Genomic DNA, 27,709 nt, shown 5'->3' with positions numbered 1-27,709 from the left:
AGCACCACATTTGTCTTTGGGTTTTTTCTGGTATTGCAGCTCGGCTTCATTGAAGGGAATTGACTGTGCTGCAATATTGTAGACTACCTATGGGCGGGTATTAAAGGGTTATTCCCAAGTTGATAAATGTAGCTAGGAAGCTTCCCCATGAAAAGTTATTTTTTGAAGAAAGTAGCCATGATTTATTATTCCTGGACAACACCTTTAACTGAGACAATACCCTGACCTGCTAACGTTTTAATTGAGCACTGGGAGGGACAGGAGATCAATGGTCCCCCACCCCCTCTATTTGTAAGTCTTTACAGGTGAGTTCACAGTTTTTTTGCACTGATTTTGACATTGGAAATCGCGTCTGATTCGGCCAAAGAACGCCCCAAACTTCCTCCTATTGATTTCAATGGGAGGCGGAAGCGTTTTTTTGCCGGAACAACTTTTAGCTGCACGCAGGAAAAAACAGCGACAAACTCTTTCTTGCCGCGGTTACGCCTCCTGCCTCCCATTGAAATCAACAAAAGGCAGGGAAAGCGTTTTTCGCCTAATTTTTTTGCCCGCGGCGCTCAAACGCCGCAAAATTCTGTGTAAAAGAATTTTTGCCTTCCCTTTTCCCATCCCTTGGTTGAACTTGATGGACATGTGTCTTTTTTCAACCGTACTAACTATGTAACAGGGCCTTACTGTATCCGTAATTACTCAGTATTTTCTATCACATGTATGCATCGGTGCAAAAAGGGACAGATACAGTCATAGGGCTTTTTAATGTCAGGCAATTGGAAGTCTTAATATTTCTTTTACAGCATCTTCTGCTTCATCAACACTGAATCCAGCAACAGAAGCAGAGCAGGCCTGGCCTCAGAGCACCGGAGAGGAAGAACTACAGCTCCAGCTAGCTCTGGCCATGAGCAAAGAAGAAGCGGAGCAGGTAAGAGCAAAGGTAAATCCAACGGGGGGCTCCTGGTATAACATAGCTGCAATGTATTATTAAATCTTACTGTATACATCCAGCAGAGAACCAAGATCTTCTGTATCCAGGAAAAGTCGGCTCAATTTATCCACGACACGAATGTGGAAATGTCTGCAGTACAAATGCCTTGGAGATCGCTTTTTTTTATTTTATTTTATTTTTTTATTTTTTTTGAGTATTCGTATGTTGTATTACCATACCGTGACTAGAGGTTGTTACTTTAAACCGTGGTGTCCGTTTTGTATGATTAATTTATCTGATTCTTAGAGGGGTGTAGTCCCTCTTAAAACCTTTACCATATCCACAGGATATTCCGTAAATGTCTGATAGATGCGGTTCCAAGCTCTGGGACCTACATCTTTTTTGTGAACGGGGTATTCCACCTGGAGGGGCAGCCAATGCATCCAGGTGGGGAACTGATCTATTTGACATTTAGTTCATAACCTGTGGATATGTCATAAATGTCTAAGGTGGGAATATCCCTTTTGAGATTCAAAATCCTAGAATCAAAGTGAAATGCCATCTTTCCTGCTGGGTGTGGTTTCTTTTGTTACCTGTATCCAGTTTTCTATCAAACATACTGTATAAGAAATTTATTACTGAAAGGTTTCGTACTAAATTAAATGTATGTCACAATGTGTGTGTCAACGCACCAAGTACTAACACTTTTTGTAATGTACATTGTGTTGAAATTCTACCTCTTCTGGTATCTACATCATCAAACCGATACAACATGTATAAAGAGGAAGGGAGCGGTCAGAGCCGCTGCCTTGAAGCTAACTTGTCTGTCCGCAGCTCACAATGACCGTTGTAGTGGCTCTTACTGCACCCTTCTCTGTACACTTTGTAGCTGTTTGCAGAGGAAGAATTGGAACACATACTAATTGTTGGCACTCAAGGTCCTGATGCTTTGTAATATATATTTAAAGGCGATGTACACCTTTTGGAAGGAATTTCTTATCAAATCAATGTGTTGTGTTTTTAAGCAATTCTCAAATGCAATTTTTATTTTTTTTTTTACAATACGGTTATGGTGTATGCTGTATACATAGAAGCTGTATCGCTCTCCGTTGAATCCTTCAGTCCAGCTGAAGAGTGGCTCCTGCGGGTCTCTGGATCCAGCTAATATCTATCACAATTACTATAGGGCAATTACTGTATAGAAGGGGAGAACAGCGTAGCTAGTGAGCTGAGAAATTAACATGGGGTGGAATAGAGGAATGGGCTAGAACAGTTAATAGGAGTAGGAAGAAAAGTGGTACAGATAAACATATAAAGTGCATATATACGAATGCCAGAAGCCTCAATAACAAGAGTTGATAATGCTGGAGGAGAATTGTGACCTAGTGGGGATAAGTGAGACATGGCTGGATGATAGCTAAGACTGGGCTGTTAATATGCAGGGTTACAGCCTGTTTAGGAATGATCGTACTAATAAGAAAGGGGAAGGAGTTTTCTTATATGTAAAATCCTGCCTAAAACCCATCCTGCGTGATTATATCTAAGAGGGAAATGATCATGTGGAGTCCCTATGCGTGGAAATAAAGGGCCAGAGAAAGAATAATAAAATACTGATACGGGTTTGTTATAAGTCTTCAAGTATAATGGAAGAAGAAGGAAATCCACTAATAAAGCAAATAGATGAGGCAGCAAACCTTAATGAAGTCATGATTATGGGGGATATAAACTGGGAGGCCGAAACCTGCAGGTCCAACAAAGGAAACAGGTTTTTGACAATTACCTTTCACAACTGGTGCAAGATCCAACAAGGGGGGGGGGGCACATCTAGACCTAATTCTAACAAGTAGGCCGGACATGATATCAAAAGTACAGGTTGGGGGTCACCTAGGTAATGGTGACCACAACATGATAGATTTTCTATATCCTTTATTAAGATGTTTGGTAGAGTACCTGCAAAAACAACGAACTTCAGAAAGGCCAATTTTCCTGGGCTGAGGGATGACCTTAAGGGCATAAACTGTCCTCAGAAATAAAAATACACAAACTAAATGGGACATTTAAAAGCCTCTTAAATAGGTCCTGTGTAAAATATATACCTTATCTGAAAAAAACAAGCTAGAAACAGAATGAAACCGATAAGGGGGGGGAATAAATTATAAAGAAAAAAATGTTCAAACTACTAACGCAAGTTGGTAGTGATGAGGCATTAAGTAGTTATAAAGAAAAAAATAATGTTGTGTAAAAGACAAAGCAGCAAAAGATTGAAATAGAGAGACTTGTTGCCAAAGAAAGTAGAAATAACCCAAAAATATTTTTCAAATGCATAAATAATAAGAAACTGAAAACTCAATTGAATTTTACCTGCTTAACCCCTTAATGATGCAGCCTAGTTTGGGCTTTAAGGTCCCATGCCCACTTCCATTTTTTTCCTTCAGGGTGCTAGCCGGTTTTTTGACGGCTAGCACCCTGACCCATTAATTTCAATGGGTCCCATACAAGTCAATGGGTCAGTCAAAAAAACTGAAGGCACACGGAAGGCATCCGTGTGCCATCCGTGTGTGACTGAGCCGTTGCCTAGCAATGGCCGGACGGGCAGAGGTACAGAAGAGATATTACACTGCACTAATCAGCAGCCCCTTCTCTCTATTAGTGCTGGATAGGGAGAAGGGGCAGCCGTTTCGGGCAGAGCATCCGCAGCGATCGAAAAAAAAAAGCTTGTCTTGTTGGTGATGCGTCCCTCTTTTGACATCCAGTCCAACCTCCCTGGATGACGCGGAAGTTCATGTGACCACTGCAGCGGTCACATGGGATGAAACATCATCTCAGGAGGCCGGACTGGAGGAAGAAGCAGGGAGTTCTGGGTAAGTATGAACTTATTTTTTTCTGAGTTGGGGTTTTTGAAGGAAACTTTAGAAATCTATATTGTGAGCGCTGCACATGGTACTCACTGTTCAGCGGTAGTCACTGTCCAGGGTCCTGAAAGCCCCTTCTCTCTATCCAGCACTTAAAGGGATCCTGTCATCAACATCTTACCTGTTAAACTCACCTGACCCCTCAATGGCCGCAGCTGTCCAGAGTTCATTCCTGTTCTCTTCTTTCCTGAAGTCCTCCTCTGTCAGTAAATATAGTCGTTTAAACTTTTCCCGCCTTTTATGGTAATTATTTTTCCCTCTGGGATGCAGCTTCTTAACCACGCCCACTGCCACCACCTGTCCGGCCCTGACTGGCTAAGGAGCTGTCAATCAAAAAGAAGGAGGTGGAGTCCACTCTGAGATGCTGGAGGAATGAAAACCTGACTTTTCAGATGAAGATTTGACTCTTTTCTGCTCATTTGCATACGGTGCGGGACCACTGAAAAACTGAATACTAAAGCTACAGAGCTTACTTAGAACATATTTATAGCTTAGATGACAATGATTTTTCACCCACTTTCACCAGGTATTGCTGGCTTTATAGCTAAAATGCTGGTGACAGGTTCCCTTTAACTCTTTCAGCACCCTGGACAGTGACTACCGCTAGAAAGTGAGTACCATGCGTGGCGCACGGAAACGCGGAAGTGTACACGGAGCACAAACGGGAACCACACTGATCCAATCACGTTTACACGGATCCGTGAAAATGGTGATGGAAGTGTGCATGAGGCTTAAAGTTAAGAGCCCTTTTTCAAATCTGATATGTGTCACTTTGTGGTAATTGTGGAATGGCTATTAATCCAAGCGATTCTGAGATTTTCTCGTGACACATTGGGCTTTATGTTATTGGTACAATTTTGTCGATATATTCAGTGTTTATTTGTGAGAAATAGCAAAATTTAGAGAGAATTTGGAAAAATTAGCTTTTTTCTGAATTTAAATGTATCCGCTTGTAAGGCAGCTGGTTATACCACACAAAATAGTTACTGATATTTCCCATACGTCTACTATATGTTTGCATCATTGTTTGAACATTCTTTTATTTTTCTAGGACTTTACAAGGCTCAGAACATAAACATCAATTTCTCATATTTTTAAGAAAATTTCAAGCCTTTTTTTTAGGTACCAGTTCAGTTCTAAAGTGGCTTTGAGGGGTCTATGTATTAGAAACCACCATAAATCACCCCATTAAAAAAAAAAACACTATACCCCTCAAAGTATTCAAAACATAATTTAGAAAGTTTCTTAATCATTTAGGCATTTCACAGGAATTAAAGCCAAGTGAAGGTGAAATTTGCAAATGTCATTCTAGCAGAAATTAAATTTTAATCCATTTTTTACTGTAACACAGAAGGTCTTACCCAAGAAACACAACTAAATATGTATTGCCCAGATTCTGCATTCTATAGAAATATCCCACATGTGGCCCTAGTGTGCTAATGGACTAAAACACAGGCCTCAGAAGCAAAGAAGCACATAGTGTATTTTTTATTAGAATACATTTTAGGCACCATGCCAGGTTTGAAAAAGTCTTGTGGTGCCAAAACATTAAAACAAAACGAACCCATTTTGAAAACTGCACTCCTCAAAGAATTTATTTATGAGTGTTGTGACCATTTAGACCCCACAGTTTTTTCACAGAACTTATTTGAATTGGGTCAAGATGTCTTATTTTCACAATGAATAAAATACCCCATTTTATTGCCCAATTTCTCCTTTTGTGGTGATAAACTGCAGTTTGGGTCCATGGGAGGGCTCAGAGGGGAAGGAGCACCATTTGGCCTACTGGAGCTTTTCTCGTGCTATGTCTTGTATGCAGAAGTCCCTGAGGTACCAGTACAGTTGAAACCCTCAAGAAGTGACCCCATTTTAAAAACGACACTCCTTAAGGCATTAATCTAGAGGTGTAGTGAGCATTTTGACTAGAGATGAGCGAACTTATCAAAAGTTCGGTTCGGCTAGTTCGCCGAATTTCACAAAAAAGTTCGGTTCGGACCGAACTAGTTCTGACCGAACCTGTCACTTACGTGCGCCGAGCATGCTACTGTCCAGGGTGCTGATAGAGTTAATGGGCTGCACTAACTCTTTCAGCAACCTTCACAGTACATGCTCGGCGCGCGGAAAATACCATTTAAATGTAATAAAAAAATAAAAATTATACGTTCGTACTTACTTTCCTCCTGTCCGGCCTCCAGCGATGACGTTTCATCCCTTTCGCCGCTGCAGCCAATCACAGGCTGTAGTGGCGGTCACGTACGTCAGGATGACGCTTCATCCCACGTGACCGCCTCTGCAGCCAATCACAGGCTGCAGCGGCGACATGAATGAAACGTCATCGCTGGAGGCCGGACAGGAGGAAAGTAAGTATGAACGTATTATTATTATTTTTTGGCATGTATGTATGTTGGCATGTATGTATGTATGTTGTATGTTGTCATGTATGTATGTATGTATATATGTGCATGTATGTTTGCATGTATGTATATATGTGCATGTGTGTATGTATATTTGCATGTATATATTTGCATGTATGTATGTATGTTTGCATGTATGTATGTTTGCATGAATGTATGTTTGTATGTATGTATGTATGTATGTATGTATGTTTGCATGAATGTATGTTTGCATGAATGTATGTTTGCATGTTGTCATGTATGTATGTATGTATGTATGTTGTCATGTATGTATGTATATCTGTGCATGTATGTTTGCATGTATGTTGGCATGTATGTATATATGTGCATGTTTGTATGTATATTTGCATGTATGTATGTATGTATGTTTGCATGTATGTATTTTTGCATGTATGTTGTCATGTATGTATGTATGTATGTTGTCATGTATGTATATATGTGCATGTGTGTATGTATATTTGTATGTATGTATGTTTGCATGTATGTTTGCATGAATGTATGTTTGCATGTATGTATGCATGTTTGTATGTATATTTGCATGTGTGTATATATATATATGTATGTATGTATGTTGTCATGTATGTATGTATGTATATATGTGCATGTATGTTGGCATGTATGTGCATGTGTGTATGTATGTATGTATATTTGCATGTATGTATGTTGTCATGTATGTATGTATATATGTGCATGTATGTTTGCATGTATGTTGGCATGTATGTATACATGTGCATGTTTGTATGTATATTTGCATGTATATATGTTTGCATGTGTGTATGTATGTTTGCATGTATGTATGTTTGCATGTATGTATGTTGTCATGTATGTTTGTATGTATGTTGTCATGTATGTATGTATATATGTGCATGTATGTATGTTTGCATGTTTTTATTTTTGCATGTATGTTTGCATGTATGTTTATATATATATATGTGCATGTATTTATGTTTGCATGTATATTTGTGCATGCTTGTATATATGTATTATGTATCTTTGCATGTTTGTTTGTATGTATGTTTTCATGTGTGTGTGTGTATGCATGTATGTATGATAGTTTGCATGTATATATGTGTGTATGTTTGCATGTATGTATATTTGCATGTATATATGTGCATGCTTGTATATATGTATGTATGTATGTTTGTATATATGTATGTATATTTGTATATATGTATGTATGTATGGCCATGTATGATACTGTCTGCTGGCGCCCTGTATCTAAGTCAACTTCACGGCAGGCTTCTATACATGGTATAACAGTCAGTATCACACATTAAACTGAATCTAAGCCTACGACATGTTTTATTTCATTATTTTATTTTTTTACAGGTTTGGTGTTTGGACTACGTCGGTTTCGAGGACTACTTCGATGACGGTTTTTTTTCTACAATAAAATGGTTAATGAGGGTTGTGTTGGGGGTGCTTTATTTCAATAAAATATTTTATCTATATCTTTGTCTTTTTCTTTTCAAATTTTATTATTACCACTTTAGTAATGGCCGCTGTCTGAGTGACAACATCCATTACTAATGCGAGGCTTAGTGTTAGCCGGTGCAGAGGCTAACACTAACCACCATTATTACCCCGGTACCCAAAACCACCAGGGGTGCCGGGAAGAGCCAGGTACGATCCAGTACCCGACCATCTGTTGTGATGGTCGGGCTCTGGGGCGGCCGCAGGCTGGTATTATGAGGCTGGGAAGGGCCAAAAACAGTGGACCTTCCCACCCTTGTAATGCTAGGCTGCTGCTGCTGCGTTGTATCTGGCTGGTTATAAAAGTGGGGGGGACCCCACGTCATTTTTTTAAATTATTTATTTATTTACATTTTTTTTTTTTAAAAAGACATGGGGTTCCACCCAATTTATCATAACCAGCCACATACAACACAGTGTTATTAGCCTGGGAATGGACAAAACCAGTGGCCCTTCCCACCCATGTAATGCCAGACTGCTGCGGCCTTGTATATGGCTGGTTATTAAAAATGTGGGGGACCCGTCTATTGCTAAATTTGTTAAATTCCAAAAAAAAAACGACGTGGGGGTCCCCCCCATTTTTATAACCAGCCCGATACAACACAGCAGCAGCAGCCTAGCATTACAAGGGTGGGAAGGTCCACTGATTTTGGCCCTTCCCAGCCTCATAATACCAGCCTACGGCCGCCCCAGTACCCGACCATCACAACAGATGGTCGGGTACTGGATCGTACCAAGCTCTTCCCGGCACCCCTGGTGGTGGTGGGTACCGGGGTAATAATGGGTGGTTAGTGCTAGCCTCTGCACCGGCTAACACTAAGTACCGCCTTAATAATGGACGCTGTCAATCAGCCAACTGCCATTATCTAGGCACTAATAAAGTTTGAAAAAAAAACACAAAGACAATTCTTTTTTATTGAAATAAGAAATCCCCAACAAAACCCTCGTTAACCATTTTATTAAAATTTGAAAAAACGCAGATCTACGCAGTAGTCCAACGAATCGTAGATGTAGTCCAATCGGTACATCAAAATCTGCAACAACATAAAAAAACAGTTATCAATGTGAACAATACCAATACTTCTACTCTCCTACACACATATATACACGCACACACAAACAAACAACCATACACAGACACACATATATACACAAACACAACAAGATATACACACACACATAAACAGACAAACACATATACACGAACTCACACATATCCAAACACACACACACACACACACACACACAGTTATACACACATACACGAACACATATACACAAACACATATACAAACAAAAACACACATACCCAAACACACATATACACAAACACATATACACAAACACACCCATATATACACACAAACACACACCCATATACACACATATACACATATACAAAAACACACACAAACATCTACACACAAACATATACACAAATACACCCATATATACACAAACATATACACAAAACACATATACACAAACACACCCATATATACACACACACATATAAAAACAAAAACAGACAAAGTCACATACCCAAACACACATATATACACAAACACACATACACAAACACGGTTTCTTTTAAATGCTGCTGGGGAACCCGCTCGATCCACTATATAAGGCTGCGCTACAGTGCAGCATTTAAAAGAAACAGGATCCTGACCTGTCCATAGAGTTTAAGGCAGCACAGAGTATTTCAGGAGATGAGCGTGCAGATTCAGTGCTGCTGCGAACTCTGCTCTTACCATTACGTAGCTCTCAGTCTGTTACCTCTCCTCCACTCCTGTCCTCCAGAACACCTTCACATGATTGGCAAGTCACCACGTAATGGTAAGAGCAGAGTTCACAGCAGCACAGAGTATTTCAGGAGATGAGCGTGCGGATCTTGTGCGGGGTGGTGACTTGCCAATCATGTGAAGGTGTTATTGAGGACAGGAGTGGAGGAGAGGTAACAGACTGAGCTACGTAATGGTAAGAGCAGAGTTCACAGCAGCACTGAATCTGCACGCTCCTCTCCTGAAATACTCTGTGCTGCTGTGAACTCTGTTCTTACCATTACGTAGCTCAGTCTGTTACATCTCCTCCACTCCTGTCCTCTATAACACGTTCACATGATTGGCAAGTCACCACCACGCACAAGATCCGCACGCTCATCTCCTGAAATACTCTGTGCTGCTGTGAACTCTGCTCTTACCATTACGTGGTGACTTGGCAATCATGTGAAGGTGTTCTTGAGGACAGGAGTGGAGGAGAGATAACAGACTGAGAGCTACGTAATGGTAAGAGCAGAGTTCACAACAGCACTGAATCTGCACGCTCATCTCCTGAAATACTCTGTGCTGCCTTAAACTCTGTGGACAGGTCAGGATCCTGTTTCTTTTAAATGCTGTACTGTAGCGTAGCCTTATATAGTGGATCGAGCGGGTTCCCTAGCAGCATTTAAAAGAAACAGGATCCTGACCTGTCCACAGAGTTTAAGGCAGCACAGAGTATTTCAGGAGATGAGCACGGGCAGCCGTTCGTTTTTCCGAGCCGTGCTCCCATCATGCACACGACCGTAAAAACACCCGTTATTGCGGGTCGTAATTACGACCCGCAATAACGGGCTCATAGACTTCTGTTACCCACGGGTACCTTTCCGTATTCTCACGGGAAGGTGCCCGTGCCGTTAAAAAAATAGAACATGTTCTATTTTTCTATTTTACGGGCCGTGCTGCTATAATTATAATGACAGCACGGTTCGCAAAAGCGGCCGGCTGCCCGTGGCCGGCCGGCCGTGCTCGTAGTTACGAGTCGTAATTACGAGCACGGCCCGTAAAATAAAAAAATAGAACATGTTCTATCTTTTTAACGGCACGGGCACCTTCCCGTGAGAAAACGGGAAGGTACCCGTGGCTAACAGAAGTCTATGGGCCCGCTATTTCGGGTCGTAATTACGACCCGTGATAACGGGTGTTTTTATGGTCGACTCGTGTGCATGAGGCCCCGTAATGACGGGTGGCTACATGTGTGCACCCATCATTACGGCAGCGTTGCTAGGTGACGTCAGTAAGGGTATGTGCACACACACTAATTACGTCCGTAATTGACGGACGTATTTCGGCCGCAAGTACCGGACCGAACACCCTGCAGGGAGCCGGGCTCCTAGCATCATATTTATGTACGATGCTAGGAGTCCCTGCCTCTCCGTGGAACTACTGTCCCGTACTGAAAACATGATTACAGTACGGGACAGTTGTCCTGCAGAGAGGCAGGGACTCCTAGCATCGTACATAAGTATGATGCTAGGAGCCCGGCTCCCTGCACTGTGTTCGGTCCGGTACTTGCGGCCGAAATACGTCCGTCATTTACGGACGTAATTAGTGTGTGTGCACATACACTAAATAGTCACTGTTCAGGGTGCTGAAAGAGTTAACTGATCGGCAGTAACTGTTTCAGTACCCTGGACAGTGACTACCGATCACAGTACCTGTAAAAAAAAAGACGTTCATACTTACCGAGAACTTTCTGCTTCCTCCAGTCCGGTCTCCTGGCCGTTGCCTTGGTGACGCGTCCCTCTCGACATCCGGCCCGACATTCCTTGATGACGATGCAGCCTTGTGAGCGCTGCAGCCAATCACAGGCTGCCGCGGCCTCTGCAGCCAATCACAGGCTGCAGAGGCCTCTGCAGCCAATCACAGGCTGCCGCGTCAGAAAAGGTCGGACTGGAGGAAGAAGAGGGACTCGTTAACAAGACAACGACCGGGTACGTATGAAATGCTTTTTATTTTATTTTTAATCAGCAGCCTCTTTTCTCTATCAGTGATTGATAGAGATAAGTGGCTGCCGATTTGTATAATGTTTTTGACCGGGTTCGGTCAAAACGGGTTCGGCCGAACCCGGTGAAGTTCGGATTCGCTGCGAACCGAACTTTACCGGAAGTTCGGACCGAAACCGGGTTCGGTTGTCCCGGTTCGCTCATCTCTAATTTTGACCCAAGAGGTATTGTGTAAAAGATAATGCGCAGCAGATGGTGCAGAGTGAGACTTGCAGTTTTCTATACATATGTCATTTCCGTGTCTGGTATATTGTGCCCAGCATGTGCCACTAGAGACATACACCTCATAAATTGTAATGTGGGTTCTCCTGGGTACGTCAATACCCTACACTTGGCTGTTATCTGCTGCCTGGGCACTCGGCAGGGCTCAGAAGGGAAAGATGAGGGTAAATAAAACTGAGTTAAATTAAAAACCAAGGGATGTATGATAAATTTGAAAACATTAATTTTTTATTTATAGAGCCCTGTTTTTTCGGGACCCATGTCGCATTGGCATATTGTGTCCTTCCTTATCCCCCTCTTTGAGCAGACTCTGCACCTCTTTTGATTCATTAGCTTCTTGCCAGTTTGGGGAACTTCTCCTGGAAAGTGTTGCCCACAATTTTTTATTTTTTTTTAACTTCCCTGACGCTAAGCCTAAATATGGTGACGATTCCCTGACACTAAACCTATCTAGATTATTCAGAGCTTCCCTGACACTAAACCTAATTACATTGATGGATCCCTAACGCTAAAACTAAATACGGTGAAAGTATTCCTGGTGCTAAATTCCCTTTTTGACGGTTCCCGGACACTGACTAGCCCTAACACTAAACTAGCTAGATGACCATTTTCTAAACTAACTTTTTTTAAACATTTTAATCACTTTGTTTTTGTTTTTTGTATTTTCTAAAGGAAAAAAAATAATCTACAGGGATCAAGAAATGTGGCCCTGAAGACTAAGAAGTGGCCAGGGATAGGAGATCACTGAACAAAAACAGGGGTGACCAGGGGAACACAAGGTGGAGGAGGAGGACAGGAGTGGGAAGTGGATGGAGGTGGTGGGAAGCGCAAAAAAGTGACTTTTTTCAAGTCTGTTTTTTTTATTTTTTTCTTATGTTTTACAGCACAATTCTCCTGACACAACCACTCTGAACTACTCTCTAACGCCAACAGAGAAGTTCAGGGCGGGTCCAGGAGGATGTGAGGTATGGGGCAGAAAATTATGTATGCGATCGTCGCTATTGGTCAGTAGTTACTGACCAATAGCAGCGATCGCCAAGGCGGGACCACCGCAATTGGTCCCGGGGTATTGAGCGTTGATAGCCTACTGACAGAAACGGCAGATATCGCAGCTCAAACACGCGCCGAGGAAAAATTGCGCTGTGTTCAGGTCAGTACTATTCCTGAGCTGAGCGCGAACGATGCACTCAGCACGACTTAATAGTACTGAGCAGGAAGGGGTTAACCTAGCAAGAAGTGCAGCGCCACCTTAAGAACGCTAAAATAGACAAATCACCGGTCCGGATGGTATACACCCCCGCCTTCTGCAGGAATTAAGTATCGTGATAGACATACCCTTATTTCTGATGTTTTAGGTTTCTATCATGACTGGGTCTGTTCCACAGGACTGGCGCATAGCAAATGTGGTGGCAATATTTAAAAAGGGGTCAAAAAGTGAGCCTGGAAACTATAGACCTGTAAGTTTAACCTCCATTGTGGGTAAAATATGTGAGGGTTTAAGAGATGCTATTCTCAAGTATCTCAATGTAAATAAACTGTTATGCAGCATCAGCATGGGTTTATGGGGGATCAGTCCTGTCAAACTAATATGATTAGCATCTATGAGGAGGTAAGTTCTACACTGGACCAGGGTAAGGCTGTGGATGTGGTGTATCTAGACTTTTCAAAGACGTTTGATACTGTGCTGCATAAAAGGTTGGCATATAAAATGAAAATGCAGGGACTGGGGGAAAATATATGTAATTGGGTCAACAACTGGCTCAGTGATAGAGAACAGACGGTGGTTATTAATGGTACATCCTTAGGGTGGGTCACAGTTACCAGTGGGATTCCACAGGGGTTAGTATTGGGTCCTCTTCTTTTTAATGTTTATAAATGACCCTGTAGAGGGTTTACGGAGTATAATTTCAGTATTTGAAGATAAGCTCTGTAAAGTAGTCAACACAGAGGAGGATAATGTAATATTACAGAGGGATTTGGGGAAGCTGGAGGTTTGGGCAGAGAAATGGCAAATAAAATTTAATGTGGATAAATGTAAGGTTATTCACTTGGGCCGAGGAAACAGATTTTACAATTATGGATTAAATGGTAAAACACTTGGTAAAACTACTACTGAAAGAGATTTGGGGATATTTGTGGACAGTGCATTTACCTTTAGCAGCGAGTGCCAGACAGCTGCTGCCAAGGCAAATAAAATCATGGGATGCATCAAAGGAGGCATTGATGCTCGTGACAAGAACATCGGTTTGCCTGTATACAAATCACTAGTCAGACAACACATGGAATATTGTGTACAATTTTGGGCACCTGTGCATAAGAAGGACATGGCTGAACTAGAACGGGTGCAAAGAAGCGCGACCAAAGTAATTAAGGGAATGGGTGGATTCCAGTACCAGAAAGGTTTTCAAAGTTCGGGCTATTCAGTTTAGAAAAAAAAGACGGCTTAGGGGCGATCAAATTACAATGTACAAATATATAGTTGGACAGTACATAGATCTTTCTAATGACCTTTTTACGCCTCGGCCTGTAACAAGGACAAGGGGACATCCTCTACGTCTAGAGGAGAAAAGGTTTCACCACTGTCACAGACTGGGATTCTTTACTATGAGAGCAGTGAGTCTATGGAACTCTCTGCCACAGGATGTTGTGATGGTTGATTCTTTGAACAAGTTCAAGAAGGGCTTTGATGCCTTTTTGAAAAATATATTATTACAGGTTATGAGTACTAGATTCTGGAGATGGGACGTTGATCCAGGGGTTTATTCTACATTTTCCATATTTAGTGACTGGGAGGAATTTTTACCCTAATGAGGCAATTGGCATCAACCTCATGGTGACTTTCCATTCCTTTGGTTAGCACGGTAGGATTATAGGTTGGACTTGATGGACCTTTGTCTTTTTTCAACCTTATCAACTATGTAACTATGTAAAAAACAAACAAGCTGGGAGGACAAAAACACTTAAAGGAACAGTGTCATCACAAATAATTTTTTTATATGTTAAAGATGTTAGTGCCTTCATATAAACGTTTATTTTCATTTGTGTGTTTGTGTTTTACTGTTTCTTATTTTCACACTTTTTCTTCCCTATGGGGGCTGCCATTTTTTGTTCCATTTCTGTGTGTGTCGATTAACGACACACACAGACATGGAATACGGCAGCCACAGTCCCATAGGGACTGCGAACGGCTCCCGTCCCATTGACTGCCGTGTACGGCGTCTGTGTGGGAACTGCGCATGCGCCGCTCCCACACAGTCCTATTCGAAATTGGCGCCGTCCGGCGCCATTTTCCTGTGGACCGGAAGTCGCGGCTGGACAGTAATATTACTACTTCCGGTCGCGGCTTCCGGACAAGTGCACATGGAACAGCGGCAGCAAAGGGAGCGGACGGGCCGGAGGGAGCCGCGGCGGCAGGAGCAGGTAAGCGATTTCAATGTATGTTAGTGTTTGTGTGTGTTTACTACTGTATGTAAACCTACTACACTGTGGGTTACCTCAAAAAATGGCGACACACAGTGTAGGAGGTTAAACCTTTCCAACCCCTCGTTTATCCCGGCACTAGCCAGGATAAAGGAGGGGGGGATGCTGAGAGCTCACTAGAGCGAGAGCTTTTAACCCAATGTTGCAATGCTGCAATTTTGGGAACTAGCTCCAAACAGCTCCATCTAGTGACCAAAAATGGGTAGTATTATAAATTTGAAAAAATTTATAATATTTCCTGACTCGCGAAAAAAATAAAAAAAATTTGAACAATGTTTAATCACCCACACACTAAATGTTTAAATTTTAAAAAAAAAACATGTTTTTGGGGCGACACCATGCCTTTAATGTTAAAAAGGACAATTTCCCCAGGATGAGGGCTGCAATTTAGCAAATAGACTGGGAAGAACTAATGTCAACTAATGGTACAAATGATAAGTGGGAGATTTTCAAATCTACTTTGGGTAATTATAGTGCAAGATTTATTCCTATAGGTAACAAGTATAAACGACTAAAATTAAACCCCACATGGCTTACACCTTCTGTAAAAAGGGCAATACATAACAAAAAAAAAAGTGCATTTGAAAAATACAAATCTGAGGCTTTCTAAATTATAAAGAGCGTAATAAAATCTGTAAAAATGTAATCAAATTAGCAAAAATATAAAACGAAAGGCAGGTGGCCATGGATAGTAAAACAAATCCCCAAAATTTCTTCAAGTATGTAAATGCAAAAAAGCCAAGGTCTGAACATGTAGGACCCTTAGATAGTGGTAATGGGAAGTTGGTAACAGGGGATCAAGAGAAGGCAGAGTTGCTAAATGGGTTCTTCAGCTCTGTATATACAACAGAAGAAAGAGCAGCTGATATAGTCGTGCCAGTGCTGTTAATATATCAGTTGATATACTGAATTGGATGAATGTAGATATGGTCCAAGCTAAATAAAATAAAATAAATGTACACAAGACCCCGGCACCAGATGGGTTACACCCTAGAGTTCTTAAAGAGCTTAGTTCAGTTATTTCAGTCCCCCTCATCACAATATTCAGAGATTCTCTAGTGACTGGTATAGTACCAAGGGACTGGTGCAGGGCAAATGTTGTGCCTATTGTCAAAAAGGGCTCTAGGTCTTCCCCGGGTAATTATAGACTAGTAAGCTTAACATCCATCGTGGGAAAATGTTTGAGGGACTATATACAGGATTATGTGACAAAAAATTGTATAAGTGACAGCCAGCACGGTTTTACGAAGGACAGAAATTGTCAAACTAACCTGATTTTGTTTTTTGAAGAGGTGAGCAGAAGCCTAGACAGAGGGGCCGCTGTGGATATAGTGTTTTTGGACTTTGCAAAGGCATTTGACACTGTCCCTCATAGATGTCTAATGGGTAAATTAAGGACTATAGGTTTAGATAGTATAGTTTGTAATTGGATTGAGAATTGTCTCAAGGACCGTATCCAGAGAGTTGTGGTCAATGATTCCTACTCTGAATGGTCCCCAGTTATAAGTGGTGTACCCCAGGGTTCAGTGCTGGGACCACTATTATTCAACTTATTTATTAATGATATAGAGGATGGAATTAATAGCACTATTTCTATTTTTACAGATGACACCAAGCTATGTAATATAGTTCAGTCTATGGAAGATGTTCGTGGCTTGCAAGCGGATTTAAACAAAGTGTTTGGGCGTCCAGTTGGCAAATGAAGTTTAATGTAGATAAATGTAAAGTTATTCATCTGGGTACCAACAATTTGCATGCATCATATGTCCTAGGGGGAGCTACACTGGTGGATTCACTTGTTGAGAAGGATCTGGGTGTACTTGTTAATCATAAACTAAATAACAGCAAGCAGTGTCAATCAGCTGCTTCAAGGGCCAGCAGGATATTGTCGTGTATTAAAAGAGGCATGGACTCGCGGGACAGAGATGTAATATTACCACTTTACAAAGCATTAGTGAGGCCTCATCTAGAATATGCAGTTCAGTTCTGGGCACCAGTTCATAGAAAGGATGCCCTGGAGTTGGAAAAAATACAAAGAAGACCAACGAAGCTAATAAGGGGCCCAGAGAATCTAAGTTATGAGGAAAGATTAAAAGAATTAAACCTATTTAGCCTTGAAAAAAGACTACTAAGGGGGGACATGATTAATTTATATAAATATATTAATGGCACATACAAAAAATATGGTGAAATCCTGTTCCATGTAAAACCCCCTCAAAAAACAAGGGGGCACTCCCTCCATGTGGAAAAAGAAATATTCAACCTGCAGAGGCGACAAGCCTTCTTTACTGTGAGAACTGTGAATCTATGGAATAGCCTACCGCAGGAGCTGGTCACAGCAGGGACAGTAGATGGCTTTACAAAAGGCTTAGATAATTTCCAAGAATAAAAAAATATTAGCTCCTATGTGTAGAAATTTTTTACTTCCCTTTCCCATCCCTTGGTTGAACTTGATGGACATGTGTCTTTTTTTCAACCGTACTAACTATGTAACTATGTATTATCTAAGTTCATGTGATCTATATTCGCTCAATCCTGTGTGTCAGACAGCCGTCGGTTCAGCTGAACTGACTGATTCGGCTGAGCGAGAACAATGCAGCTTACAGTATACATAGAAGCTGTATCATAAAAATTAAAATCCTTTTGTCAATTTGAAAATTGCTTAAAAACACATGACATTGATTTTAATTTAAAAACCAAATCCTTACAAAGGTGTAAATACTCTTATAAATTGGTACGAAACCCTCTATAGGACTTTATTAATGACCATGGTAAACTCTGCTTTTTCATACTGTGGAGCTTGCTTTTATATATTCATTTGAGGTTCTGAAAAAACTCTGTTATAAAAATATTTTGGACTACATTAGCAAAAAGAACAGGGGATATTCCGAACTGCACACATGTCCTGGCTCACGCCAAGTGCATCTACGTTACGTCTCCAAATAACAAGAAGAAACTCGTGTATTAGAAGAAGTCTCTTTGTTCTTGTGAAGCTTCATTTACGTCATTGAAGAAACCAGAGCTGAAGTATTCCTTTTTGTTAAATCCATATTTCTTCTATGAGAAGGTTTTCTACCATACAGCAGCTTCAGTTGAAGGTCAGAGTCTCAAGGGTTGTCCATAAAAAACCCAGTTGTGATTTTGTCCTGTGCTCCACTGTGGCTGCAGCCACCAATAGCTGGAAGTTATAGGTAGTGGTTATGCCCAGAGATAGGACCGTCATTTACAATTCCTGTTCTGGACCTGACACAAGAACCGATTTCTCCCTTCCCTAGTTTCATTTTTAACTTTTCCTTTTCTCCGTGTCTACCATTACAGCATGTGCCTATTTTGCTGGTTTTGTTTTATTGTTCGTTTGTAAGTTTAAACATCTATACATTTTATTTAGTTCCTTTTAGTTTTGTGACACAATATACTCGGCTTCATTTAATAATTTTTTCTGCATTGTACAAAACTTAAGTCAAAATAAATGGCTACCATTGTTTTATGAAGTCCGGCACCTTGTGCTATTGACTTGCAGTTCTGAAGCTGTGGTATATACGTCAGTACGTGGTCTTTTATCTCACCTGTCTTCATCTGCTTTCATTCCGTTGTGTTTTTTACTCTTTTTTTTTTTTTTTTTTTTTTTCCTCTCCCCTTGCTGGTGTCGTGTGCTTTTATTTTGTTTTTCTTTCCCAGCCCCCTCCTGTGTCCGAAGAGGAATTGCAGATTCAGCTTGCACTTAGCTTGAGCAAAGAGGAACATGACAAGGTAGAGCTCACAAGTTTTTGTACCAAAACCAAATGACATTAGCTTCTTTAATAATTAACCAGTCCCTTCCAAGACTCCTGCTGCTTTTTCTTCTGCTATTTAAGAAATAGAGGGTGGAGGTGCAGTGCAACTAATGTCTACTAACCCTTTCTTCTTCCTTCTGCTTGTCACTTGCTTGGATTGAGAGAACTGGAGAAGAGATCAGTCAGTATCTTTTACTGGCTTACAACACCTTCCAAATGTGTATATATTCCCAGCCAACCGATTGGTTGGAGAACAAGGCCTGCTCTTGAGCAAACCATATTGTTACCTCACTTGACATATTCCTTACTGGGTGTGTAGTTGTAAATCTGAATTCTAAAATATTTTTTATTTTTATTTTTTCTGTGACCGTGTTATTTATTAGTCCACACATATAGCGCCATGCTTGTTCAAGGGATGTGTAAGGTACTGCAGCCTAGCCGCATTCACTTGCATAGAGATGACGTACAATACCAGGCACAGCCTATTGACAAGAGTGGTGCTGTTTCGTGGAAAAATAAAAAGCAGACCCTTTTTCTGATCTTGGACAACCCCTTTAATTTCCCTATTACACGTTTAGGCTACGTTCTTGGGCCATTACCCGGTCTCTGATTCCCTCTGCTCAGAATTCACTTTCTCCTGTCCCATATCAAGTATAGTCCAGAGTCTTAGGATGTCAGCTCTTCTGCCTAAAGTTTAGAACTGCTATCAGGAGGCATTACAGGTTGGTGCACTTGCTAAGGCAACTGTCAGACGCTGAATCCGAACCTTCAAGGCTCCTGGGCAGATAGTTTCCGCATTCGAGTTGGTCTTCGCAAGGAAGCGGTCCTCCCAGTGTCCCCCAAAGTTAGTACTAAACTTCAGGCCGGATAGCTGGCGTTCTAAGTTACCGGAGCTACACTTGTTCATTATGTGTTTTAGTCGGAGTTCTATTGTCGTTCTGTAGTTGGAAGTTAGGTTCTTTACACTGGTCTATTCACAAAACTAACATAACTGCATGCCTGATTTACAGTAGTATTACTGGGTCACTAACTGATATTCCTTAAGTTCATTCTTCTCCATTTACAATGTCAAATTCAATTCAAACCTGAATTTAAGTGATTGATTTTCTGAAGTAATCTTAAAATTGTGCTTTTAAATTTTTGGTTTCTTAATTCTGGAAGAACTGGTATTAAAAGGTAAGTATGTCCATGTATATTCTACCACAATGCAGTTCTTAAATTGGGCAGGTAAGAAGACTGACGTGTTAAAGGGCGGCTTCCATTAGGAGATCTCTAATATAATATATATATCTATTAGAAATCTATTCATTTTTTTGCTCAGAAAGTAATTATTTGTGCTGTTTGGATATTCAGTTTAAGCAAGGTTTCCTGCACTGGTTCTTGAAGTGCTCTTTTCTAGTAAAAGGAATCTTCAGGTGTTTGTGGTAAATGATGTGCATGATCGTGACTGCCTCAGTCCGCTGAACTTGACACTAAATCTGGGTTCACACGAGCATGTTACGTCCGTAATGGACGGAACGTTTTTCGGCCGCAAGTCCTGGACCGAACACACTGCAGGGACCGGCGTCCTAGCATCATAGTTATGTACGATGCTAGGAGTCCCTGCCTCGCTGCAGGACAACTGTCCCGTACTGTAATCGTGTTTTCAGTACGGGACAGTAGTTCCACGGAGAGGCAGGGACTCCTAGCATCGTACATAACTATGATGCTAGGAGCCCGGCTCCCTGCACTGTGTTCGGTCCGGGACTTGCGGCCGAAATACGTTCCGTCCATTACAGACGTAACATGCTCGTGTGAACCCAGCCTTAGAGAACATTTTAAAGACATATTTTTATGCTTGTTAACAAGCAGATGACACCTGCCATTACCCTTCCAGCTTTTTGGCATGCGTTATTGTTTATATCATTCTATCTGTCCTTCCACAAAGCAATGAGCATTTAGTTTATTCTATGTACTATTTATTATCAAACTAAAAAGCCTGTAGTGTTCACAGGAAAATCACAATCTTTAAATGTATTTAAGAAAATGGTTGCACATTGCTCTGTGTTCATGTAAGAAATGTACAGTTTAAGGCCCACTGCATACGGCCGTAACCGTAATCCCGGTTTGTGATTACGGCTACGGATGGCCGTGGACAGTCACCCGCGTCTGCGCGCCGTGCTTCCATTATAAAATATAGGAGCATGGTCCGTAAAATCAAAAAATAGCACATGTCCTATTTTTTGCGGAGCCTTTCTACGGCCCAGACATCATCTCGTAAATATACGGGGAAGTGTCCATAAGCAATAAAAAATGAATGGGTCCGTACTTTAATCCGCAAGTATAGACCAAAATTACGGCCGTGTGCATGGAGACTAAGTTGCTTCATCTGTCCTTTTTCCCTGTCATTTTATTTGAGCTTTTTTGTCATTTCCTTCAGTAATAACGTTGAACACTACTATAGGCACTTTTAAGTGTCCGTTCCTCCAGAGTATTCCGATTGTTACACTTCATCTCTACTCATTGTACCTGTTAATGCAGCAATCTTACTAGGTGTATTCATTTGTTACGTCCTTTAACACTGGGCGAAATTGAAAATTCAGTTGTGCTCAATGTTGATCCCGCCACATAAGTCGCCCATTTTTAAGATCTGCCTTCATGACTATCGATCCATCTCTGTTTGCAAGGTTAATAGCACCATATTATGTGCTGTCCTCTATGTAGAAGAGTACATATGTTCTACAGGTAACAGGGCTGCGTGGTATGTAACCTTGTCAATCACCCTTTTTTCACCATTACATGGAAAGCACTCATGCAGGCAAATCTCTAACAACCGGGTAAGACTAAAAGGGAACCCTCCAAATAAAGCTCAATTTCCAGTTTAGCCTGCAGTGTTCTTTAAATACACAATGAAATATGAATTCTGACACAGAACCATTTTCTGCAGTTTTCCTTTCTTGTGACATCAATGGGAGGCAGAGAAAGTGTATTTCGCTGCGTTTTTTGCCCTTTTTTTGCTTTATTCTTGACTGCAAAAGACTACAGTGGAGAGAGCCATGCACAAGCATGACCACCTCTCCATGTAGCCACTGCAAAATGCGTTCAATGTGCATTGCCATATGGGTATCCGGGTTGCCCTGTACTTCCGAAAGAATGACCTACCAGTCATTTATGGCAATTTTTTTTTTTTCATTATAACATGTAAAATAATAGATATTAAATGTCCATATTTTATTGAAAATTGCCTGCTTTGATTCAAAGATGCTGTCAACATGACCATGAACCCTTCTAAGCACAGGCCATAGAGGTTCATACAAAGCAGATGTTCCTGCTGCAAAAATGTCCTGAAATACGCATTGATTGTTTTTTAAATATGTTAGAGGGATTGTCCCATAAAGAATATTGTTTATAGCTAAATCCAGCACCAAGTTATGAACAATCTTTATTTACACAAAAATGTCTTACCAGAAATAATGTTACCATAGCGCCACCTGCTGTTTCTATTTAACAGCCTTTCTTTTTTTTTTTTTTAAAAACACTTGTGAAAAGAAACATTTCTGCATTCGTACATGGTCGTACCAAAATGGCTTTAACAATAAGAAAATATACGGTACTTATCAGCCAGAGACGACATTATGCAGAATAGTATAAAGTCTTCCGTAATTTCCACCTCACATAAAAGTGTAACACTAAAATAAGAACTACATACAAGTGTCCCCTTCTTCGTAAAGTATACCTAGAGATCTACATGTATGAGTGAGGTATGCCTACGTGGTAGGGAAGTGACGGGTAATTTATTTAAGTTGTAAAATATGACAATAAAGGACTAAAACCATAGCAGCCAACCTAGTGCTTTGGAGAACATCAGTATTTTATTAATAGTGGGAAAGCATATCATTTTAACTGTAAGGATCTATATGTACCTGGACGCTTGTTTTACTAGTTCTGGGCGAGCAAGTTTCCAGGGTTTCCATGTATCCCGGAATTTCTCATGTCTATCTAATTCGCAACTTGATAGTTCCTTCATTCTACACATTTCAATTTTGGCAATCCATTCGGTGATGGAAGGGGTTTGCTCTGATCTCCAATGTAAGGGTATGAGCATTTTTGCGGCAGTTAGGCGTGAGCAAGTAATTTTATTTTTTTTCGGTGTGAAAGCATCCGAAGGCAGCCATAATAAGATCAAAGAAGGTGTCCATCTAATCTATTTGACAATCAATCTACAATCAGATTCAAAAGGGTTGTATATGGGGACAAGGACCACCATAGATGAGAGAGAGAACCTCTGTGTGTTGCCTCTCCAGCATCTATTCGACGCTGTGGGGCAAATTTTTTGTAAGAACTCTGGAATCCTACACCGTCTGGTCACTATGTTTTATAAGAGTTCTCTTGCACCTGTACACATCTTGAGAAGCTGTGAGAGTTACTTAGAAGGTGGGAGATTTCATCTTTAGTAAAAGTCTGATCAAGTTCTTTCTCCTAGGCAAGGACAAAGTTTAGTCTAGTGTGATCTCCTCTGTTCAGGAGTAGTCCTGAGTATAGTTTATAGTAACCCTTTTGTTTGGTTATGGAGCAAGATATACTTTTCAAGCCAGGAGGGATCCTGGACTGTTGTGAACTTTTGTTGAAACATAGTGCAAACTTTTTGAAAGTGAATAGTGTGCAGAAAAGAGGAACCAGGCAAACCCTGACACGTTGGTAATACAGTTAACTCCAGTGAATCATTGTCCTTGAACGCTTCAAATATGTTGTGCTCAGTAAATTTTTCCCAAAACACTGGAGGAGGGCCCTTAGTATTAATGAAATAAGATAACGGCTGCAAGGAAGCCAGTGAAGAAATCGACCTGGATGGAGTCAGGGAATCTAAATAATTCTGGAAAACGAAAATAGTTCTATTAGTGGGGCTAGGTTTGAGAGGTTGGTTAAAGAGGCTCTGTCACCACATTATAAGTGCCCTATCTCCTACATAAGGAAATGGGCGCTATAATGTAGGTGCTTTTTATTTAGAAAAACGATTTATTGTCACCATGTTGGGAGCGATTTAAGCTTTATGCTAATTACTTTCTTAATGCCCAACTGGGCTTGTTTTTACTTTAGTCCAAGTGGGCATTGTACAGGGGAGTGTATGACGCTGACCAATCGGTGACCAATCTGCGTCATACACTTCTCTCCATTCATTTACTCCGCGCATAGAGAGCCTGCTAGATCACTATGTGCTGTCTTATACTGACACATTAACGTTACTGAAGTGTTTAGACAGTGAATAGACATTCCTTCCAGCCAGGACGGGATGTCTATTCACAATCCCGACACTTCGCTAATGTTTGTGTGGGATTTACAACAGAGCAAGCGTAATCTCGCTGTAACCTGTCATTTACAGAGTGATCTCACGATATTACGCTTGCTCTGCTGTAAGAACCACAGAAACGTTACCGGGTTGCAGGTCATCCAACAGTCTCATTGAGCGTCCATGTCCAAGACCTATGTGGGATATTAACGAGATCTACGGACACCGTAACGGGTGTGATCAGATAAGGCGATTTAGTCTATGCCTGACAACTGTACACTAGATAGAGCCCTACCCGACACTAATACATAGTCTAATCTATGGTGCGAATTATGGATTTGTGAATAGGAGTAGTCCATGTCCTGAGGGTGTTTCAAATGTCAGATATCGATTAGATCAAGCTGGTGGAGGTAGGTTTTAAATTTCCTCAAAGTGCATAGGTTATATAGGATCTTTTGAGTAGATATATCTAGCAACGGGTCAAACACCAAGTTGAAATCCCCTCCACCACCACCACCAACAACAAGACACCCTCTGCAAAATCTGTCCAAGGTTTTTAACAACCAGTCAACCTGCTGGTGGTTAGGAGCATATATTTTGGCTATTGAAACCATTGAGCCCGCTATGGCCCTTTAATAAATAAGAATCTCCATTCTAAATTAGAATGTGATCGTGGGTGAACAAATGGAACAGTTGCTTTGAACGCTATGCTCACCCCTTTTGAGGCTGATGAAGGATTTGCACTGTGAAACTATTTGGGGTATTTGGACCTTAGAAAGGTCCGGAATATGGTTCAGCTTGAAATGTGTTTCTTGGAGAACTGAATTTATGTAGAAGAGACAGAATTTGGCTACATGTTTTTGGTTCATTAACACCTTTAATGTAGTAGGATGTAACCTTTTATAACGTTGTGTGTCATGGCGAAAGTAAGAATGGATGTCTGGTTTAGCCACTTCTAAGAGGGTGTAGCATGGAGTTGCTGTGAAACCACATACGATTGTGTAGCTGTGTGTAAAATCATCTTTGTAGGTCATGTATGCCATAAAGAGGACACCTTTTTTTCCTATATAGGAAGTAACAAATATACAAAAACATGGCTTCAAGCCATAGAAACCTGAGAAAAGGTGTGATGATGTACATCATAAAAGTGTACACTGGTGTAACAGCAGTTCCTAAATATAGAGTAAATGCAACAACTGTAAGGTCAAAAAAGGAATTCTGTATACCCTGACCATAGGAGGAAACAGATCTTCCCTCTTAGTAAAACTATTTACATTCCCTATGAATGAAGACTTATCGTATAGTGCAATAAATTCTTAAACGCACCTTAATTCTTATGTATAGGTTGTCCCAAGGAGAGGTGCACAGTCTTGGTGAAAGTCCAAAACATTTAACATACAGTACCAACGTATAGAGAGCGGGTATACATTCTAAAGGTGATGCAGAAAACAGGTTATGCAAACACTAAAGTTTACTTCGTGAGATGAGTCAAAGGGAATTAGTATTTAAGTAAGGACATCCAAAAACGACGAGAGTGTATGCAATCTGTAAGGCAAAAACAGTCCCTATATTCAAGAATGAGTGAGAAACAAAGCATGAAATAACATTAGAGTTCCAAGCATTTTCTCACGTGTTCCTGTTCAGATCAGTCTGGTTCTACGTTGCGTTTCTTCGGAGTGATTTTGCCCGCACGTCTACGAGCTTTGGTTGTTTTCCCTTGGCTTGCCAATTCCCATGGAGTGGGATGGGTAGTAGATGGAAGGCATGTAGGATCTAAGTGGTTTGAGGAGACATCTCTTGGACAGCGTAATATTTGAGAAGTCCTGAAAAATGTGTATATTGGCTCCTTCCCAGGAAATCGTCTCTTGACCCCTGGCCGCTTACAGAATATCATCTCTGGTTTTTGAGCTAAACAAACGGCAAATAATATCTCTAGGAGCTTCTTGTGGTTTAGGTCTTGATTTAGGAGCTCTTTCAATGGTATTTCACCTGTGTAATTGGCTGAGTATCTGTGTGAAGAGTTGCATAACTGAGATGTGGGGGGATTCAGGTGGCAAGGATTTAGGGGCGCCTTTAATTCACAAATTGTTGTGCCTGCCCCTATTATCCTGACCTTCCATCCAGTCAATCATTTTGTTCACGTGGTCTTGACACGTCACGAACATAGAGGAAGATGCTTCTGTGTGAGAAATGATTTGAGTCTGAACGGTCTCCACTTGTTCTACTCTTTGTCCTATTTAGCGGACATCCTGCTTTATCTTTTGTAGCTCCGTGACCAGAGGGTGTAAAAGCTTTTGTGAGTGTTTTGCTAATGAAGGATCTTGATACAGGAAGTCCCTGTGCTGCCAGTGGGCCCTTCTCATCTGAGACGTCGCCTTCTCTTAGCGTCCGTCATGTCCATGTTTTTAAGTTGTGTTGACTTTTCATGTTGTGAACTCATAATGGTGGGATTCTGATAAATGTAAGCTTTTTTGAGAAAGATATCCAAACTGCTACTTTTAGAATTATTATTTCACTGTTTTCTGCTGACCAATTTTGGCCATTTTCTACTGATGCAATTGCGATATTTATCAACTAGATAAAAACATATTTTATATCACCAGCCAGCCATTGTCTTATTTTGTCGATTTCAAGTCATTACACCAGTATATCAGAAGTAAATGAGATAAGATCTAGCAGAGAGCCAGAACGGTGATGGATTGTGTCCACTTTTAGAGCGATGTTGTCAGCAGTCGTGATAGAATTTGACTGAAAAAATTGAGATGTAATCTCAAGATGTGGTATAGTGTCCTGGGCGTCAGGAGGGATATTCAGTTGCATTAACAGATAATATCCACTAGATGGCAGCAACAACGCCAGTTGCTCGCCATACAGTATGTCTGATGAAAATATACATTCAGCTGTATATATTGTAGAGCTCAAGTGCAGCAATGCAAGTTGATACTGAAGTTCGATAATCTAAAGGATACTTTCAGGCACTTCTTGTGAAGCAAGAGCAAGATGTATTTTATTATAATATACACTACCAGTCCTCTGTGGAATACTTCAAATAAAGACACAATGTCTGCCTATCTAGTGCCCAGGGTCCCAGCTGGAATGTGGGAAAACTGCTCTAACAGGAGTCTGTCACTGGTTGCCAGTAAGCCTGTGGTGCTCGTCCCAAGCACCTGTAATTAAGAGGTGGCGAGCCGCAGGTCAATTTTGGTCGAGGATCCTACCCCTCCACAAGGCTCAGCGTTCTAAGCCAGTACAGGCCGCAAAAACAAGGACCTCTTATCGGGAGGGGGGGCAAAAGGAGTAAGTCCCAGAGTGATAGGGATCCAATGTCAATGGTCCTGTCCCGGGGCTGCCTGCCCTGATAGTCCTTTCCCCGAGGCCGGGATAATAAAGCGCCGCGGTCAGGGCCGCTCCAAAATTTAGG

The 27,709-nt window shown here is 41.1% G+C and overlaps 1 protein-coding gene across 7 annotated transcripts in view; it reads left to right on the top strand.

Annotated features, from left to right (window-relative positions):
* EPN1 (epsin 1) overlaps positions 1 to 27,709 on the top strand; it is a 185,161-nt gene that overhangs the window by 119,261 nt on the left and 38,191 nt on the right. For 2 of the 7 annotated variants that reach the window (XM_075840023.1, XM_075840027.1), the window contains exons 5-6: positions 795 to 931; positions 18,928 to 18,999. In XM_075840023.1, coding sequence (XP_075696138.1) covers positions 795 to 931; positions 18,928 to 18,999 — 209 coding nt within the window. The remainder of the gene's footprint in view (positions 1 to 794; positions 932 to 18,927; positions 19,000 to 27,709) is intronic. The other 5 variants (XM_075840026.1, XM_075840029.1, XM_075840025.1 and 2 more) reach the window with 3 other exon arrangements.

The sequence above is a fragment of the Rhinoderma darwinii genome, chromosome 10, assembly GCF_050947455.1.
Source record: "Rhinoderma darwinii isolate aRhiDar2 chromosome 10, aRhiDar2.hap1, whole genome shotgun sequence".
NCBI lineage: Eukaryota > Metazoa > Chordata > Amphibia > Anura > Rhinodermatidae > Rhinoderma > Rhinoderma darwinii.
This window is presented reverse-complemented; position numbering and strand designations above follow the sequence as displayed.